This window comes from Centruroides vittatus, unplaced genomic scaffold (assembly GCF_030686945.1).
Source record: "Centruroides vittatus isolate TY-2023 unplaced genomic scaffold, ASM3068694v2 contig_1428, whole genome shotgun sequence".
Lineage (NCBI taxonomy): Eukaryota > Metazoa > Arthropoda > Arachnida > Scorpiones > Buthidae > Centruroides > Centruroides vittatus.
In genome coordinates this window covers 94,825-112,930 of record NW_027120894.1, presented here as the reverse complement: position 1 = coordinate 112,930, position 18,106 = coordinate 94,825, and the positions used below count along the sequence as shown (strand labels likewise).

Genomic DNA, 18,106 nt, shown 5'->3' with positions numbered 1-18,106 from the left:
CTACTAGTTAATAAATAATTAGGAGTTTTTATTTTCTATAATGCTTACATTGTTACAATTGCAAATTTTTAATATTTTACAAAAAAATCTAATATTTAAGTAATTACTTTCATTATATATTAGTTTATAATTATTATGCAGTTTATTAAAACAAATTGGATATTTTCAATACATTTCATTTAAAAAATTTATTAAATATTTTTATATATATATTAATATTTACACAATTCTTATTTATATAAATAATTTTCAATAATTCTCAAAGACAAATATGAATTATACCAGGAAAAATATAAATTATCAGAATTATATTAAAATCTTTATCAATACAATTAAATAACTTATACATAACATTCAATTTCAGTTACTTGGACTACTTTATTTTTATATTTAACTATTATATACAAGTTTTAATACATGTTTATACATTATTCATTTTGGTTTAAAATTTAAAATAAATTTCATTATGCCTATTTATTTATTTTTATTTAATAAATATTTAAATTCATTCTCAGTGGTCAGAAAAAATGATTTCTTAATATAAAATATACTGTTCTAGACACTTTATATCAACAAGTTTTATATTTAACTCAACTTTAGCTTTATTTAATGGAGAAAATTACTCAAACAGCATTTAATTTGTAATAGTGAAGTGTTTGCAAATTGACCTTATAAGATAAAGGCAATGGCTTTGGCCACATGTATAAGTTCACATCAGATTACCAAAGTTAGACAGTGTGGAGCCTGGGTAATATTCTGGTTGGAAACAGTGGGAAAGATCAAGTGCCCTTGTTAATTCCTCCCAGACTGACAGGAGAGTAGATGTTGGCAAGAGCATTTGGCAATAAAATATCTGCTTAAAACAACTATCTTCTGTAGATGGAGATGTGCAACAACCCGTAACAAGCTTAGGATAAGCAGAATGAAAATAATTTATTAAGCTAAATTTTTATAAACTAAAATCAAGATATAGGATAAAAATAATAATGAAATTTTAAATGAAATAACAATCGTCAAAGCTTCGAAAATAAATTATGTGGATAAACTGCTTGATCAATGTACTTAATCGATAGAGGGAAAAAACCAAATATGCGAACATTTTTAGCTAATCCATTATTCTTGAGCATGTCCAAAGATGAGGAAGAAACAAAAAACGTTTACATATTTGGCTACTTTTTCCTGATTCTTTCCTTCAATTAGGTATCAACTTCTTTACAAGACAAACAAATAGAAAAGTTTCATCCAGAGTCAACAAAAACATATAGAAAACTAGCACATCTCCAATAATTTATGTATACAAAATATTAAAATAATGAAACTTCAGAAGTGTATTGTGAGATCTGTGTTAAATAAACTTTATTAATTCCTATATTTTTTAAATACATTGTCAATGATTATTTTATTAACAATGCAGCAGCATATAAAAAACAAAAATTTGTTTTAAAATTAAGCCTAAATGAATTATCATGAATTAGAAATAGAAACCCTTAAATCTCCATAAAGTGAAATCACTACTTTCTGTAAATGATTGCACTTTAATAATTAAAAAAGTCTATTGTCTTTAAAGTACAAATTTTAAAATAACTGCTTGTATTTTCCAATCTTTGGCTCTAATTGTTAAATTATCAACTCAGTAATTTAATAAAAATTAATTGTTACGTGATGATTTTATTTACTAGTGAGATCCGCGCAATTTAAATATGTGGCTTATTCAAAAAGTGTCCAGATTATCCCTGTAACACAGAGGCAATAGCATGTCAGTTGTCCAGCCATGCTGGCCAGACTTGCTTCTACAAATTCATAGCAATGTACTGTATAATTTGTAGATTTACATATACTGTATAAGCATTCAGTCAGTTGTTAAATTTGACATCTCTTGGCTTTGCAGCAATTTTGAGATATCAGAGTATGGAGCAATGTGTGTACATCAAGTTCTCTTTAAAATAGGCAAAACTGCTAAGGAAACATTTAAATGATTGAAAATAGCCTACGGAAATGATGCCGTGAGTCATTTTCAAGTTTTAGAAAAATTCCATTGCTATGTAACAAAGTATGGAAACTGGAGGGAATGTCAGTAAATAAATTCACATCTTCCTAGTTATTAACTTTCTAATGATTTCTAAGGTGTGAATTTATTCTAATTCCATTGCTTTAGATGGGAGAGAATGTGTCTAAAGTGGACCATGTTCTGAAGAGCCATCCAAATCATAAAATGAAGAAACAATTGACACAATCAGAACTCTTGTCTGAAATGATCATTGATTAACTGTGCAGAAGATTCCCAGAAATTGTTATTTTGGTGGATTTGTAGCATGTTAATCAAAGAACTTGACCCATAATTCTGCAAAGTTTGTGCTGAATTTGCTAACAGAGGAGCAATGTGAAGGCTGATTAATTTGAGCCATTCACGTGACAAATGGTTCTTAAAATAACTCATCTCAGGTGATAAATCATGGGTTGTCCATAAATTATGTAGTGCAAATATGAGTGGGTAGATATGTAGATAATTATTACAATATGTTACAAGAGGTGGGAATGTTTACAAAAACACTGCGTTGTGCTAGAGTCTTCAAATCAACCAGTGTCATTTGTTAAATATGAAGGGATTAATCTATTAGTAGCCTTTTCACCAAATACTGACGACAACCCAGATTTGGCCGACTTTCATTTGTATTTGCTTTTTGGAGAATTAGACAAAGAAAAAGGATTAAACAACACAGATAATACAAAAGTGCTATTCCATTAAAAAGAGTTCACTTTTAATTACCATTTTGGAGAGTTTTTAAGTGATAAAAACATCTTTCAAGATTATTATTCTCATCTTCAGTATGAATTTACATAACTTTTTAAACCAAATGAAAATGTTCCAAAAATGAACATAAATATCATTTCCTATATAGATTTTGCAAATCATTGGAATGGACTTTAAAATTTACATAACAGGTTCCAATGATTTATGGCAAAAGTTGAATAAGAAATGGCATTTATGTTTATTTTTGGAACATTATGATTTGGTTTAAAAAAGTTACATAAATTTAGTTCAAATGCATTAAAGTGAAATTTGAATAGTGGCATTTGTTCATTTTAGAACATTAGTATTTAATTTAAAGAAGAAATTTCATCTCATTGGATATTGAAGATGAGATAATAGAGTGTTAATGTTCAAAAACATTCTATTCCTAGCATCCTGGTTTTGGAATTGTTCTATAACCTGACGTAGACCTTGGGTAAGGTCGAAAGTGTTCGTTTGACAATTTAGTAAAGTTTTGTCACCGAAAGTAAAGATTATTTAGTGTTATGATTGAGAGTCTTGAAAGATGTTTTTATCACTTAAAAACTTTCTAAAATGACAATGAACAGTGGATTCTTTAATGGAATAGATCTTTGTATCATTTGTGTTATTAATCAAGATGGAGTCATTAAAGATATAGTATAAAAAAAGTACAGGCAGTCCTCTACTTACGAACATTCGACTTACGAACTTTCGAAGTTACGAACAAAGCCGACAGAGGGCAGGTTAAAGTGCAGTTGGTTATTTTTTATGTATAGTCAAGTTTATTTTTGAAGTTTTACGTTAAAACATTTACAGTACATACGTATGTACATTTGTAGTTGTTTTAAATGAGTAATTTTAATAAATAATGTACTGTACATGTGATTGATTTGAATTTATACTTCCCTTTAATTTTATCTTAATTCAACATTATTCAAGTAGCCTAAACATTACATAATTGTAAAAACAACATTGTATTTGAGTTTTTGCGCCAAACGTCGTCTTTTCGAGTTACGAACATTTCGACTTGCGAACGACTGCTACGAACGGCTTAAGTTCGTAAGTAGAGGACTTACTGTATTGCTTAACAAAATGTTTATGTCACTGCTGTGTATGTCATACATAAAATTAATAAAGTAATGTAATGTTTGTATTCTGTGTCATATGTTATTCCTTAGAACAATTAAGGGAGATTAAGGATAAGCATTACATAATTTTGAAGACAGTCATGTACAACAGCATTATGGAAAGTGAAATGTAATTTATGGAGAGTCCCTATGGGAGCACCAGAAACGAAACATCAATCAAGGAGGAGTTTCTCATCACATACAACAAACCTTTTTCAAAAGGTGGTCACAAAATTGAATTTGAAATTTATTAATTCCAAAATGTTGGAACATTTTGTATAATTAAAAATAAGAAAAAAATGCTTACAAATTTTACTTTATTTAACTTTCTGAAAAATAACAACAAACTCTATATAACTGTAAAGAAAATATTAATGTGATTATAATGGAAACAAGTATTTTGTTGTTTATTTAATGCGATTTTTCTATCTGAGGTTCATAATTAGTAGTTTTCAAAATTTTTCACAACAGCTTTATGACCCAACTTTCACACTGCATATGCAAAGTATTAAAATCTAGCAAATCTTTTGTAATTTTTAAAAACCTAATACTTTCTAAATGTTCAATATGGGTACCTTGAAACTGTCTTACAGATCACAGGTTTGCCATAACTGATCTAGACAAAAGGTGTGCAGTAAATGATGTGTGTGGTTTTCTTTGATTGTAAACCAGCTGTTATCCGGCTTGAGTGTGCTCCATCAGGACAAACAATCAAAATAATTCTACAATTAGATTCTGAGACATTTACAGGAGACCATCCAGAGGAATCCTTCCTATTCTCAAAACTGATGAAAGTTCTTGAAAGCCATCAATATTATGCTGTTGTGGATACTAAATGGAATTCCACAAAGGCCACTTCTAAATAAGACTCTCATAAATTTTTTCAACGATGGCAAGATTGTTGAGCCAAGCGTGTCATTGTAGGAGAGGCATACATTGAAGGCGACTAAGACCAAACTTCGATAAGTCCAGTACACTTCTTTACAAATATCTGTCTGGATACTTTTTGAATAAGTCATGTATAAACTTTCTATAGAAAATTCATTAATTGTCTATTACAAAGACTCAAGATTGCTTTGCAGTACCTCTACTAGTTACTGGTATAGTCTAAAATCTAGCATTGTGATAATGGAAGCACTGCAACTAGCAGATATACGAATCACAGACGTGATTCATAAACCTTGTAAACAGTCACCTGCATTAAACTAGTTTATTATTAAATTAGAGATAAGATTATTACACAAAAATTAAGGTGATTAAATTTAACTGTTTAAATTTCATATTTACAGCTTTTTAACTTTAAAACTTATTGTTAATAAAATTTTATTTGTTAGAATTCCAATCATGTTCTTTTTTTTTTACTTTGTTTTATTTTTTAAAAAATTCATACTTTTGTGTTATAACCTATAATCTAATTTAAAATATTTGATTATTATAAATTCCAAAAAGTTAAAATGTTTTAATAATAATAGCCTTTATTAAATATAACTGAAAAAGAATGATATAAAATCTGAAAATATTTCTGTCAATTAAATCTGTAATCTTAATCTTTAGTTTGCTGCATTTTATGATTTAAATCTAGCATAAAATAATGGATTATATAATTTATTTATTTAACATTGGCTATATATTAATACAAGTAAGTTAAAATGAAAAAAAATGCAAATTATCTGAATAATATTTTAAAAAAACAAATAAGAAAAATATTAATAGAATAGATAATTCTTTCACAATAAATAAGCCTATTTTTAGGTATAATAATAAGCATATTTATTATGTAACGTTATATACCATACAATCCTTGAAAGTCTTTAAATTAATGTTACAAAAGTTTAATTAATTTAATAAGGAAATATATTGAAATTAAATAGAAAAAAATGATCTAATTTTGATTTGAATACTTCATATTCTGACCAATTATTAATATTATCAAAACTGATAAATGCAATTCTAAAGAATTCGTTCGGAACTACGGATATCGTTTAACTTTTCCGTGAATGGCTCAAAATTCTCAACAAATGAAAAAATAAATTAATAATGTCTAGATAGAGATCAATAGAAGCTAGGATGTATTCTTCTGGAGACAGACGATGCATAATCATGTGTGTATCATAAATGATGAAGAGAGAAAAGAGAATAGCTCCTCCGATTGATAAAAATAACTCCATTTGGGTACTTCCAGTAAACATCTGTGAAAATTATAAAGTTAGTAATATTTTATGTTTTATTCAAAAATACAAATATTTAAATTAAAGATTGGCTCATTAATGATTGCTGAGTTAACTGTGATTTTTTCTAACAAAGAGATGGAGAGAGTTTTCTATTTTTTTGTCTTTTTTTTACAACTGTATTGCATCTGAGAGAAATCAAAATACAGTGGTGCCTTGTATAACGTATGCCTCGAATAACGGATGCTGCGAACAACGGACTTTCTGTTTGGCCGTTACGTAACTCGAGCAACGGACTGGCTGCGAACAACGGACTTTCTGTTTGGCCGTTACGTGACTCGAGCAACGGACTGGCTGCGAACAACGGACTTTCCGGCATAATTGGCGACTGCTCCATGGGTGCGTTAATGCTTTCCTAACATACTAAACAAACGTAACCGGAGATGTAGTAGCGGAGCTCTGCATCTCCGCTACTACGGGAGTGCGCTGCTGTTTGTAGGCATTTAGGAACGACGGTGAAAGAAAGATGGCAGCGCTCACACTATCGATAGTATCGTGATGGAGGAATCTATAATTCTAAAATATGAGCTTTTAAAGGCAAAAGAAGAGTCCCAATTGTAAAATTTAACCATAAAATGGATTATTTGTTGAAAGAGCATTCAAAATAGCCACGAAAAAAATTAGAATGCCGGCTACCATTCAAAAAAAATTCGTAAAGACACTTACATCACCACGTGCACTAACTTGCGCTTTCAATTTTTAAATTTTCATTCATAAAACTACATAATGGACCCGAAAACGAAACTATTTGAGCCACGGAAGACGCCGTGTTGCTTTTTACCGTAAACTACTGCTACAAGCGGCCGTTTTTGCCGTTCGACGGCGCGCACTCCCCACCAGAATTTAGGAATGCGTTCCGCAGGAATTTTTAAACGGATGTCGCTCGCGCAGAGTTACGCGGAGGAATAAATGAACGCACCCCATGTTCATTTTTTATGATACAGTACGGTTATTTTATGTTGCGGAACGAATTAGATGTTTTAACATGTATTTCTATGGGAAAATGCGTTTCGTATAACGGACGTTTCACTTAACGGACGTGCACCTGGAACGGATTAAGTACGTTATATGAGGCACCACTGTAATGATTATTTCCATTAGAGATGTGTGCTATTTTGACTTTGGTGTCTAGAAACAAGCCAATTTATAATTTAAATAATGTTTTAAATACACTTTTAACAATTTTACCTGCAAAACCATACCAACAGATAAAATACACAAGACAGAAAATAATCTGCAAAAAGAAAATTTTACATAAATGTTTATGAAAAATTTTTAATACAGTCATTTCAAGAATTTAAACTCACCCTCCTCCCCAAGATGATACATCATATTTTGATTGAAATGTGAACATGGTCAAACTTATTGTAACACACAAAGTTAGGAAAAATGCCTGAAGAACTGCTAGTTGATCGTAGAAGGTGACTGAAAAATAATAAATTATAATAAAGTTGAAAAACTGAACCTAAACTTAATCAATTTCATTGCAATATAAACATAAAGAAAAACATAAAATAAATAGCTTTTACCAACTGAAATTAAAATGTACAGGGTGAACATAACTAAAGAATAGGTGCTATGAGCTCTCTATAGAAAGAACTATTGGATAAACATTGACCAAATTTGATTTACTTACAATCATGAGTATGTGATTTTAATTTTTTGGAAATTTTACTTCAAAATTCAGCCAGTATTGTAAAATTTCACATTGCTGTTGCCTTAATACAGACATTATGTAGATTTTCTAGCAAATTTTGGATATAAAAGGAGTTGCAAAAGGATAATTTTTTTCACAGTTCAGTATATATAATACATGCTTTTGCTTTCAACATGTAAACTTAGGCTATGGTTATTTATTTTTTACATTTAAACTGTAGCTAATAGGTCTAGTGCTGAATGAAAGAAACAAAAACACCAGTCAAAATGTTTTCAGCCTGCCCCTCTAGCCTCCTGGATAGGTAAACTGTCAAAGTGCTCACTTTACCTTGATTATGCAGTACTTGTTTCAATGAAACAGTAATGTCAGCTCAATACTTAAAGATTTATGAAGAGGTCCTATGTCATTTGGAAATCTTAGGAAAATGACTTTGTGCAAATAAATATCATACTAAGCCCGATAACATTAAGCCAATACATCACCAACTGCCATAAATAATCGGGCTGACTTTTGGATATAAATGATTAAAGATTAGAAAATAAATTTGGCACTTGAGGTAGGCGTTAGGCGCCATCTCTTATTAAAATTAATAATTATAATAATTTAATTTAAACTGGAAGAAAAGAATTGGCCCGAAGCGGGACTCGAACCCACAACTCCCGCTTACCGTGTGGTCGCGTTGCCAGTTACGCTACCCAGACCTTCGGTCCGATCTCCTCTTCCAGCATATAAAAGCCAAAGACATAACCATTGACACCGATATTGCAAGTAGCTCAGACCCTAGGCTACAAGAAAAGCACTATAGTAGGATTACTCAAAAAATATGAAAAGAAAAATGAGAAACAAGGATTAAATACGGATCACAATAGACGCTTGAAGTTTACGTATAACAGTAATTTGAGCAGTATTATGAAAGAAGTGGCTAATAAGAAACAAGCAAGGATGATTTTAAAAAGAGCCCCAAATTTATATAAGATATTGAGAAATGATAAGGATAGAATAAAGACAGAAGAGAAACCAGGGGTCTATAAAGTTCCTTATGAAAACATCCAGCTAGAAGTTAAGAAGGACTACATCGGCGTCACCAACAGGAGCTTAGGGGTAAGGCTAAAAGAACATCGGTATAACGTAAAAAAAGGATCCAATACCACGGTTTTGTCACAAATGTCGCAAGTCCAAGGTTCGATAGTAAAATGGGACGAGGCAACGATTATAAAACCAGTATCTTCCCCCACTTTATCAATGACAGCGGAGAAGATTGAAATATATAGGAGTAGGCTACGGGAAGAGTGTTTGAATGCAAGAGATGCTGAGAGCCTGTCGTCGGCGTGGAAATACATCGATTAAAAAATTCACTGAAAACTCATACTAGAATCAGTTATGGGAAGATTTATTATGTATATTATATTTTTTAGTTTATTTTTATTTATTCTCTTGTATATTTTAATTTTATATTTTATTCCGTCTCTATTGTATATTTTTTAAATTTTTGTTCTAAAATTTTGATTTAAATATTTATATTCTATGCATGGAACATTTCTGTTCCATTATCGTTTTTTGTAGACCTGAAGATGGCCTGTTAATCAGGTTGAAAGCGTTTGTGATTAAAATATCTAATTCTCAGCAAAATTAAGGTGTTGTATCATAGTGGTTTACTTGCTGAGCTTTTTTACTGTTAGAGAAATTTCAACATTGGATAGGTTAATTTCTCCGAAAATGCATCGTGGTCATGATTGTGGCATGGCCGAGGCTGATAAAGTTTGAACGATCGTGCTCAAAACCAGCGATACCAAAGATTGGAGAATGAGAACAAGACCTGCCTTGAACATCAAAGTGATCCTGCTTAGTAGTGAGTCTCCAAAACATTGTCTTGTCCCAAATATGGCTTTGCAGTTGTACTTGTTGTAATTAAATTTAATTTTATTTAACTTTATTTAGTAAATTAATTCAAATATAATTTAGAGATTTCAATCACCTCTTAAGCCTAAATTATTCAACTTTGATTTTGACCCTGAAAATTTGTTAATACAAATATTTGATAAAGTGATTCATATTAATATAAGTTGACTGTATTTCAGTTTCTTTAGTACCTATTAAAATTATTCATTTAGCATTGTTTTTATATTTTTATTGTATATAATTAAGACATTTTTTCAGTATTCTCATACTACAATTTTTTTCTTGATTTTTGAAAAACAGAAGAAAGTATTGTTGTTTTACTGATCAGACCTCAATAAGATTCTATAAACAGGGTTCCTACTCAAATTCTTGTTTTGAATTCCCTGACCCTCACATTTCTTACAGTGTGGAATATCGACATAATGAAACAGCATTTTATTTACCGTGAACATTGATTGAGTATATCTATCCCTCTTTTTTGCACAGTTGATATGTTTCAGAGACTGCCACATTAAAAAAATACAGTACATACCGGTACATCTTGTAGAAAAATGTTTGATAGAATCCAAAACTTCAATGTAATGAAAAAATAAAGCAATTTACAAATGAAACACGAGCTTTTTATTTAATCATTATTTATCAATATTATTTGTATGTAAATCTAGTAAATACAAGATAGCATAAAAATCAGCAATCATCAATATTCTTTGATATACAAATAGTACTGTATTGTACTTAAAATGAACTCTTGACTTAGAAACACATAATTTTAAAATCTTTCAACAAAAAGAGTAACTTTTTTTAAACAGCAACATAATTTTAACAAAAAGTTAAATTTAAAAATTTTCAAATAAAGCATTTGTTCCCTCATAAAAAAAAATCGATTATGTAAAAAAAGAAATAGTTTTCTTTTGTCAACCACATTATTTCAAAATGGCGTAAAAATAGATTGTATATAAAGAGGGATAGGTGCAAGTTTTTACTATAGCTTCTCTAACAAATCCACTAAACCTAGCAAAAAATTAGCTGAATTGGCAACTCGTTAAAAGAAAAAAAAATGTTTCGTTGCCGCCATTTTGATTTTGGTTTCGGTGTAAAGGCCAGAGTTTTAATAATTATTTTTAATAATTTTTATTTATTATTTAATTTTGCATTAAATTTTGTCTTTGCATAAAATTTTCTTAAGAATGCAGACAAAATTTATCTATTTTAACCCTTAATTACAAATCTTATAATTATTGCAAATCATATCACAAACCATCTTTCTCACTTTAATAGCAAATTTTAATAAATGAACTAATGTTTTCAGCAATCTTAAATAGCCTTCCTCAGGTTTAACATAATTTCAAACGTCAATTAGAACATAAGATTTGAAACTTCACGTTTCACTTGTGAGATATGATGACTCTTTCCCTTTGGGAAAATAAAAGGGATAAAGTTAATTCTCCCAACGTCAGGAAAGTCGAGGGACTAATAAGTTGTGGGAAACGTGGTACAGACGGACGAAGACACCTCTTAACCATTTAACCCGTTTATTGTAAAAATATGCTTACAATATAGCTAAAGTTGTCTTTGTTTCTCGTCTTAAGTTCATAGTAGTGACAGTGGAATCCGGAGCAATGTTCACTGAATGCTCCGGAAAGGAAAGTTCATTTGATTTCTGTTTGATGTCTAACATATATCACTCGTGTTTTTCCTGAGTTAGAAAAGTCCTCCTTTTGAAAGGCAACTGTTAATTTGTGGAAGGAAAAGATAGCCCTCGATCGTTTCCTGGATTGGTTTCGGACCATCACCCACGCTTTATGATGGGGATCTAATGGATTCTCCGATTTACTTACGTCAATCGAAGAATCCGAGTTCACAGAAGTATACATTGTCTTTTCAAACAATGGAAAATCCAACTCCAATCCAAATGATCAATCTTGAGAGCTGCACTGTCTTGACTATTTCTCAAGTTTCTATAAAAAAATTTTTACTCATTCCTTTTTTTCCATCTAATAATTTAATTTTTTTACGTTTTTCTATTTTAGTGAGACTTGTATTTCTATGACATCATAGTATTACAAAAATTAGGATTCTTAAAACGTATAGAATTTAAATAAAATAAAATAAATGCACTCAAACCTGTTTTTGTGCGGTGGATAGGGACCACATAAAAAACAACTCATTAAAAAAATTTAAAAAAACGCAGGAAACTTCACGAGTAGCTATAAAAAATAGTTTTCGCAACACAAAAAGTATTTTTTTTTATGCGGTGAATAGGGACCGCATAAAAAAAGTCTCACGTGAAAAATAACTCAAAATCATACGAAATAACTAGGAATTGCTTCTTTAACTCCTTAAGCCTTTTTCTGCAACCTAATGGGGAAAAAATCCTCTAAGAAGTTTATTTTTTATATTAATTATTTCCACTTAAATACGAATCTAACATTAAAAAAATTTGCCGGGAAATAATTCCTGCGAAATAAACACCATCCCAAAAAGTGGTTTTACAGAAAAACTATATAAAAAGTTAAAAGTAATCTTTAAAAAATACTTTTATTTGATAAATATAGCTGCAGGAAGTGTTATTCTTTCATTTAACAAGGCGTGAAATTTCACACCTGCAGTCTACATTTAACACAATATTTCTGATTTTTATGCTATTAAAATAGGAGGGAACTGGAAAAAAGGTAAGAGAAAAAAACTTTACTTAATAAAAAATGAAAAAACTTGATGTCATAGAAAACATCCAATAGAGTTTTAAAAAATTTTACAGAAGTCAATTATGTTCCAATTTGATTGAAATTTTCATATACCGCACAAAAACAGGTTTGAGTGTACAGAAATAAACATCAAACGAAATTACAATTATATGTTAATAAAATATAGAAGTTCAGCGCATAGAATCGTAACTACAAATCTTTTTCTTTTGCAACATAACTATAAAAATTGTGTTGTTGTTTCGCACAAAAGATAATCAAATTTATTTTAATTTTTTAGTAATTTAATTAATTTTTTTAAAATTTACCAGCTTTTTAAATTTATAATTAATTATAAGCAAGTTAACATTTGTTAAACTATCGGATTACCTAGATGATTTTCAAAACGATAACTACAGTATATCTATTACAAGTATGATGCCTAAATTTGCCAAAATCAGTGGATATTTGTTACCCAACATCATTTCTGTTAAACTAATTATTAAACTATGTATCGAAGTTGCGGAAATTAACGGGAGAGGGAGAAAAATACGCTTGTAGTACAGTTCTTTTCGAGGAAAGTTGTAACAACAAATGTAAAAAACTACTAGTCGGCACCAGCATTTTACTGTAAATGTCGGGTAGCTATTTATAATTTTTTATGTTGTATAGTAATGTTTTAAACGTGAAAAACAACTAAATCACGGATTTTTACTGATCTATTTAGCTATTTTGAAGTGAACAATCTAATAAATTACGATTTCAAGTTTTAAAAGTTTGTAAACTAATTTTTAATTAGTTATTTTTTATTCTAATTAACAAATTCATCTTTTTATAATCGCTGAATTATTAAAATTAAAAATTAAACACTATTACATAATAGTAGTTTATCCTGTTATTAATCCACAACTGTAAAATTATATGGCTTCAGAACGGTGAAAAGAGCCATTTCGGATTCAAAACGGATTCTGGTATATTTTCTTATTAAAGATTGCAGCATTACTTCTTGCCGCCTGCAGATGGCTATGCTTAGTCAGCCATATTCAGCAAACGAAATCAACAAGGCAGTTAAGGAGACAAATTCCTGACTTTGAGTTTTCCACAAATTCCTGACTTTTTGACAATTTTCGACAAATTCCCTGACTTTCCATAACTTTTTCCAAACTAATGAAAATCCCTGACTTTCCCTGATTTTCCCTGACTTTCCAGGTGTGTAGGAACCCTGTATAAAGTATGAGAACCAAGACAAATATCCTCATTGTCTCTCTCACTTGTCAGTACTAGCAGCATCAGACAAGACTGATTATTAATAAAGTCTTCTTATGGCTAACTATCCACGGAAAACTAACATTATGTTGCAGGTGGCATGAGTATACAATTTACGTTTAAAATTGTTTAATACACACATTTTCAACTTAAAAGTAAATTTTACCTGTAACTGCAACTGTATATGCTTCAACTGCAGTCTGAAAAAAATAATACAATGTTAATAAATAAACAAATAAAATTCATTGAAATTTTATATTTTGAATAATCATATATTGTATAGCTTAGAAAATCATAAATGTCATGTATGAGAAAAATTGAAGTTATCAATTAGATATGTTATATTAAAACAAGTACAGTCAAACCTGTTTTTATGCGCTCTTTTTATGTGCGATTTTTTTAATGCGAATTTTTAATTTGTGCAGTATAGTTGGCGACTAGTCTCGTGCGATTCGTCATGTCTCACGTTGACTTATTATAGCTAAATAAACTTATTATAGCATAAATGCACTTATTATAGTAATATTATTGCATGAATATGCGAAAAATGAAATAATTTACTTTTTAAGTCAACAAAACACCACCTGGACAAAAATATGTAAAACAGACGATAGACCAGACGATGCAGTCAAGTGCCGACATCTGTTGTCAATAAATTCTATTTCGTACGGTTTTGAGTTATTTTCTATGTGAGACTTTTTTATGCGGTCCCTATTGACCGCATAAAAAAAATATTTTTTTAATTGTGTTGCGAAAACTATTATTTACAGCCATTCGTGAAGTTTCGTGAGATTTTTTTTGATGCGTTTTTTTTAATGCGGTCCCTATCCCCCGCATAAAAACAGGTTTGACTGTACTTTTGTTTTCTGCATACATTCTTTACTATTACGCTAAAAGAGATAATTTTGGAATTCATTGATAGTACTTTCATTTCAATACATATCAACTTTTCCTATATGATTTTACAAACTTTCATGATATTTCCAATATAAAGCAGTGATTTTCAAAGTATGATCTGTGTGGTAGTCCACAGACCAATCCTTAATCTTTTGATGCTCTATCCATTCCACATGTTGGCTTTTGTCACAGCTAACATATTCCTATTGCTGGCTCTTCTGAACAGTTCTTCCTAAGACATTTCACATCAGTCCCTCGGGGTTTTCAGCCATGAGATTCAATGTTGTCTTGGTCCTCTTTTTTCAGAGATTTTGTCTTGTGTAATGAGTTGTAGGATTTGGTACTTGACACTATTTCTCATCACATGGCTAACTTTCTATGTTTGATGGTGTTGAGCAGTCCTTGTTGTTTATCCATTCATCACAATATTTCTATATATTGGTCACGTTTAACCCAGGATACTCTTAGAAGTTTTGGATATGGTCCAAGCAGTGGAGTGCCGTGACATTCGATGACAGGGAAGCTGTGTTTCTGTAAGAAGCCGACTTCCAGGGGCAATCAGTTAAATGCGCGTCAGTGATGGTCTAGGACAGTGGTTCTTAACCTTTTTATACTCGCCGCCCACCAAATATTTCATAATTTTTTTGTGACCCTCATTTTTTTAAATAATAATTTATATTTGATAATTTATCTATAATAAATTGATTTTTTTATTATTGCTTTATTTTTTATATAATAAATGTAAATCATAACTTTATTATTTCATTATCTATTTAAATAACATTCAAACTTCACAATTAAACACGAAAACTCATTAATTTTTAACAGAAAATAAAATAAGAAACATGTCGATAAATCGATCCAACGTCGATGCTAAAACTAAACTAAAACTAAAACGCCCACTTGTCGTAAGGATTTTGCATATCTTTTGCAAAATATTTAAATTTTCAAAGCCTACTATTTTTCCTAATTATTTTTAAAATTTCCAAGCATTAATAGTTTCTTAGAATTGCTTTGGAATAAAAGAAGTAAATACTGCAGTGTAAGTAGCATATTTTCATTTATTTCTTCTGTACTAACAAAGTTGTATGTAGGAAGAAATAAAAAATAAATAGAAATAAACTAAATACGAAAACTTTATCTTTCTTATTTCACTTTTCAATACGATATTCCGTTATACATCAATTTTCTTTTTATTATATTCTGAAGGAAATTTTGCATAATTTGGCGGCCCCCGGCAAACTTCTTATGGACCCCCAGGAGGCCGCGGCCCCCCCTGTTAAGAATCACTGGTCTAGGGTCCATTCGTATTCATTTGTTCGATAAGCCAGTAAAAACTGTAGACTTCTCTAAATGTATTTTAAATATCACAATTACATTCTGAATCGCTAGCCATGATATAAGGGCTAAAATTAAAAATACATTATAAAAACTTACTCGGTGAAATAAAATGTGCGATGGATATACATACCTGGTACAATATATTGTTCGATTGTATTAATATACTTTTAAAGAAACTTATAATTAAATGTAGCTTTGTAAAGAAACATACATAAAAATAACATAAAATATTCTTTACTTTTTAAATTTTAAAACAATCCACTTACTCAAATAGCTCGATACGAGTAGCTAATGGATAGAATCAGAGACGGTCCAGGTAGGTATGCAGTGTGTGTGTGTGCGTGCCAAATCCCGAGGGTGCCGATACTGGTCAATGTCAAATGTCTCTTTTGTCGCATCACTAGTATATCTCAAAGGATGCCATAGGGCTGTTGTAAATTTTAAACGTTTCTCACCGTAGCTGTAAAAATCTAACTATGTTAAACTTAATAGTCATTTGTTTTCTAACTAATTTTTTTTAATACCAGGTGTACACGGAAATCAGTTCCCCACTGTACTGAGTGAGTGATTGGTTCGGTTAAGCTTTTGTTTAAGTAAAATTCTGGCTCTTTCACAACAGGGTTTTATTTATGTCCCCATTCCCTAATCTCTTAATTATTTAGTTACTTCTTAAGTAGAAATAAGTCGAAACCAGTTACAGTACTTTGTACTTGAATATCTGTAGTCTTGGGGAAAACAGTGGAAAGACAAATTTTTATAACAACGGATATATAAATCATAAATTTAAAGAAAATAAATTCTAGAGCTTTTTTTGTACCAAAGTAACAGTTAATTTTTTAACATTATACAAGAATTGTACACGTTTTTTCTGCATTCCCATACAGATGGGACATACTATAATCGTAAAATCACCGGTTTAACATTGAAATCCATAAGTAATATAAGATGGGAGAGCAGAATAAACGCAGAATAAATATATCAAATATTTTAATGGATTTTTTTTTAACTCCTGTCAACTATACAGAACTATCATAAAAACATGCCAGTAAACGCCTATCAATTGGGTTAAGTTATAAATCTAGGCTAGGGTGGGCAACCTTCTTTATAACATGGACCAGAATAAATTTTACGTTTTTTCTGTGGACCGTAGTAGTTAATTGACGCCTTCTTGTAACTCTTAATTTTTTTTATTCTGCAAATATGAAATAAATAAATAAAAAGTTAATTACTACATTTATTTCTCTTATCGTTTTCGAAAATTACAAAGAATTTGAAAAATAACTATTAATTAGTTATTTTTCCAATTTAATAATTTTTTAAAGATCTTGCGGGCCGGATAGAAACTTTTCGCCAGCCATAGCTGGCCCGCGGGCTGGGGGTTGCCTGCCGTTGATCTAGTCTACTCGTGATTCACATAATCGGGCGAGGGTGGCCGAATACCTAGCAGGCGGCTAACAGCTCAGAACCGCTCTGGGATATAAAATTGGACGCTTTACGCGTGTGTCGCTTCTGCCTGCTAAACCAGGTGAGGTTGGTGCTCTGTAAACCGCATGTGCCAATGCCTATGTAATCTGGCTGATTGGAAATTGACCTGGTTTTGACATTCCTTCTGCCACTGAATTATTCGAATATACAATAGCAATCTTATAGTTTTTTTCACACGTAGTATAGAAATTTGTAAAAGATACATACTGCAGTTGTAATAAAATATTAATTTTAATTAATTAAAAGTACGTTAAAATATGAAAATTTATATTTTATAAAATACAAGGGAAGGTCATTGGAAGGTGGAAGCGGCGCTTCCATCGCTTCCAATGACGGCACGCCACTGGGTTCAAGATTCAACTCTGTACAATAGCATCAGGAACACACAGCTTCTGATTATTCTAGTTTTCATATCAAGGATTAGTCTCTAAAACATAGCATTTTCTCATTTTCGTTAAAACAGTTCTTGTCTTTTCTATTTGCACTCTGATCTCTGTATCATGATCCCAGTTATCGTTTAGGATACTTCCTACATAATTAAATTTTTCTATTCTTTCAATTTCTTTTTATCCAGTCATCAACTTGCCCTAAGTTGATGTCTGACTTATGACTATATATTTGGTCTTTTTAATATTGAGATCTAAATCATATTTTTCGCTTAAGGTTCTGACTCAATCTAGCAACATCTTTAAAATTTGTGAAGAGCAGTGCTATGTCATCAGCATAATAAATGTTATTTAAATATTCTCCAT

The 18,106-nt window shown here is 30.5% G+C and overlaps 1 protein-coding gene across 1 annotated transcript in view; it reads right to left on the bottom strand.

Annotated features, from left to right (window-relative positions):
• Positions 1 to 4,306: 4,306 nt before the first annotated feature.
• The window catches only part of LOC136968329 (protein lifeguard 4-like), a 31,412-nt gene continuing 17,612 nt past the window's right edge, over positions 4,307 to 18,106 (bottom strand). Inside the window, exons 4-7 of the mRNA XM_067262328.1 lie at positions 13,798 to 13,831; positions 7,436 to 7,553; positions 7,317 to 7,362; positions 4,307 to 6,089 (exon numbers count right to left, since the gene is read on the bottom strand). Of these exons, the coding sequence (XP_067118429.1) occupies positions 5,883 to 6,089; positions 7,317 to 7,362; positions 7,436 to 7,553; positions 13,798 to 13,831 (405 nt within the window). The 3' untranslated portion in view covers positions 4,307 to 5,882. The remainder of the gene's footprint in view (positions 6,090 to 7,316; positions 7,363 to 7,435; positions 7,554 to 13,797; positions 13,832 to 18,106) is intronic.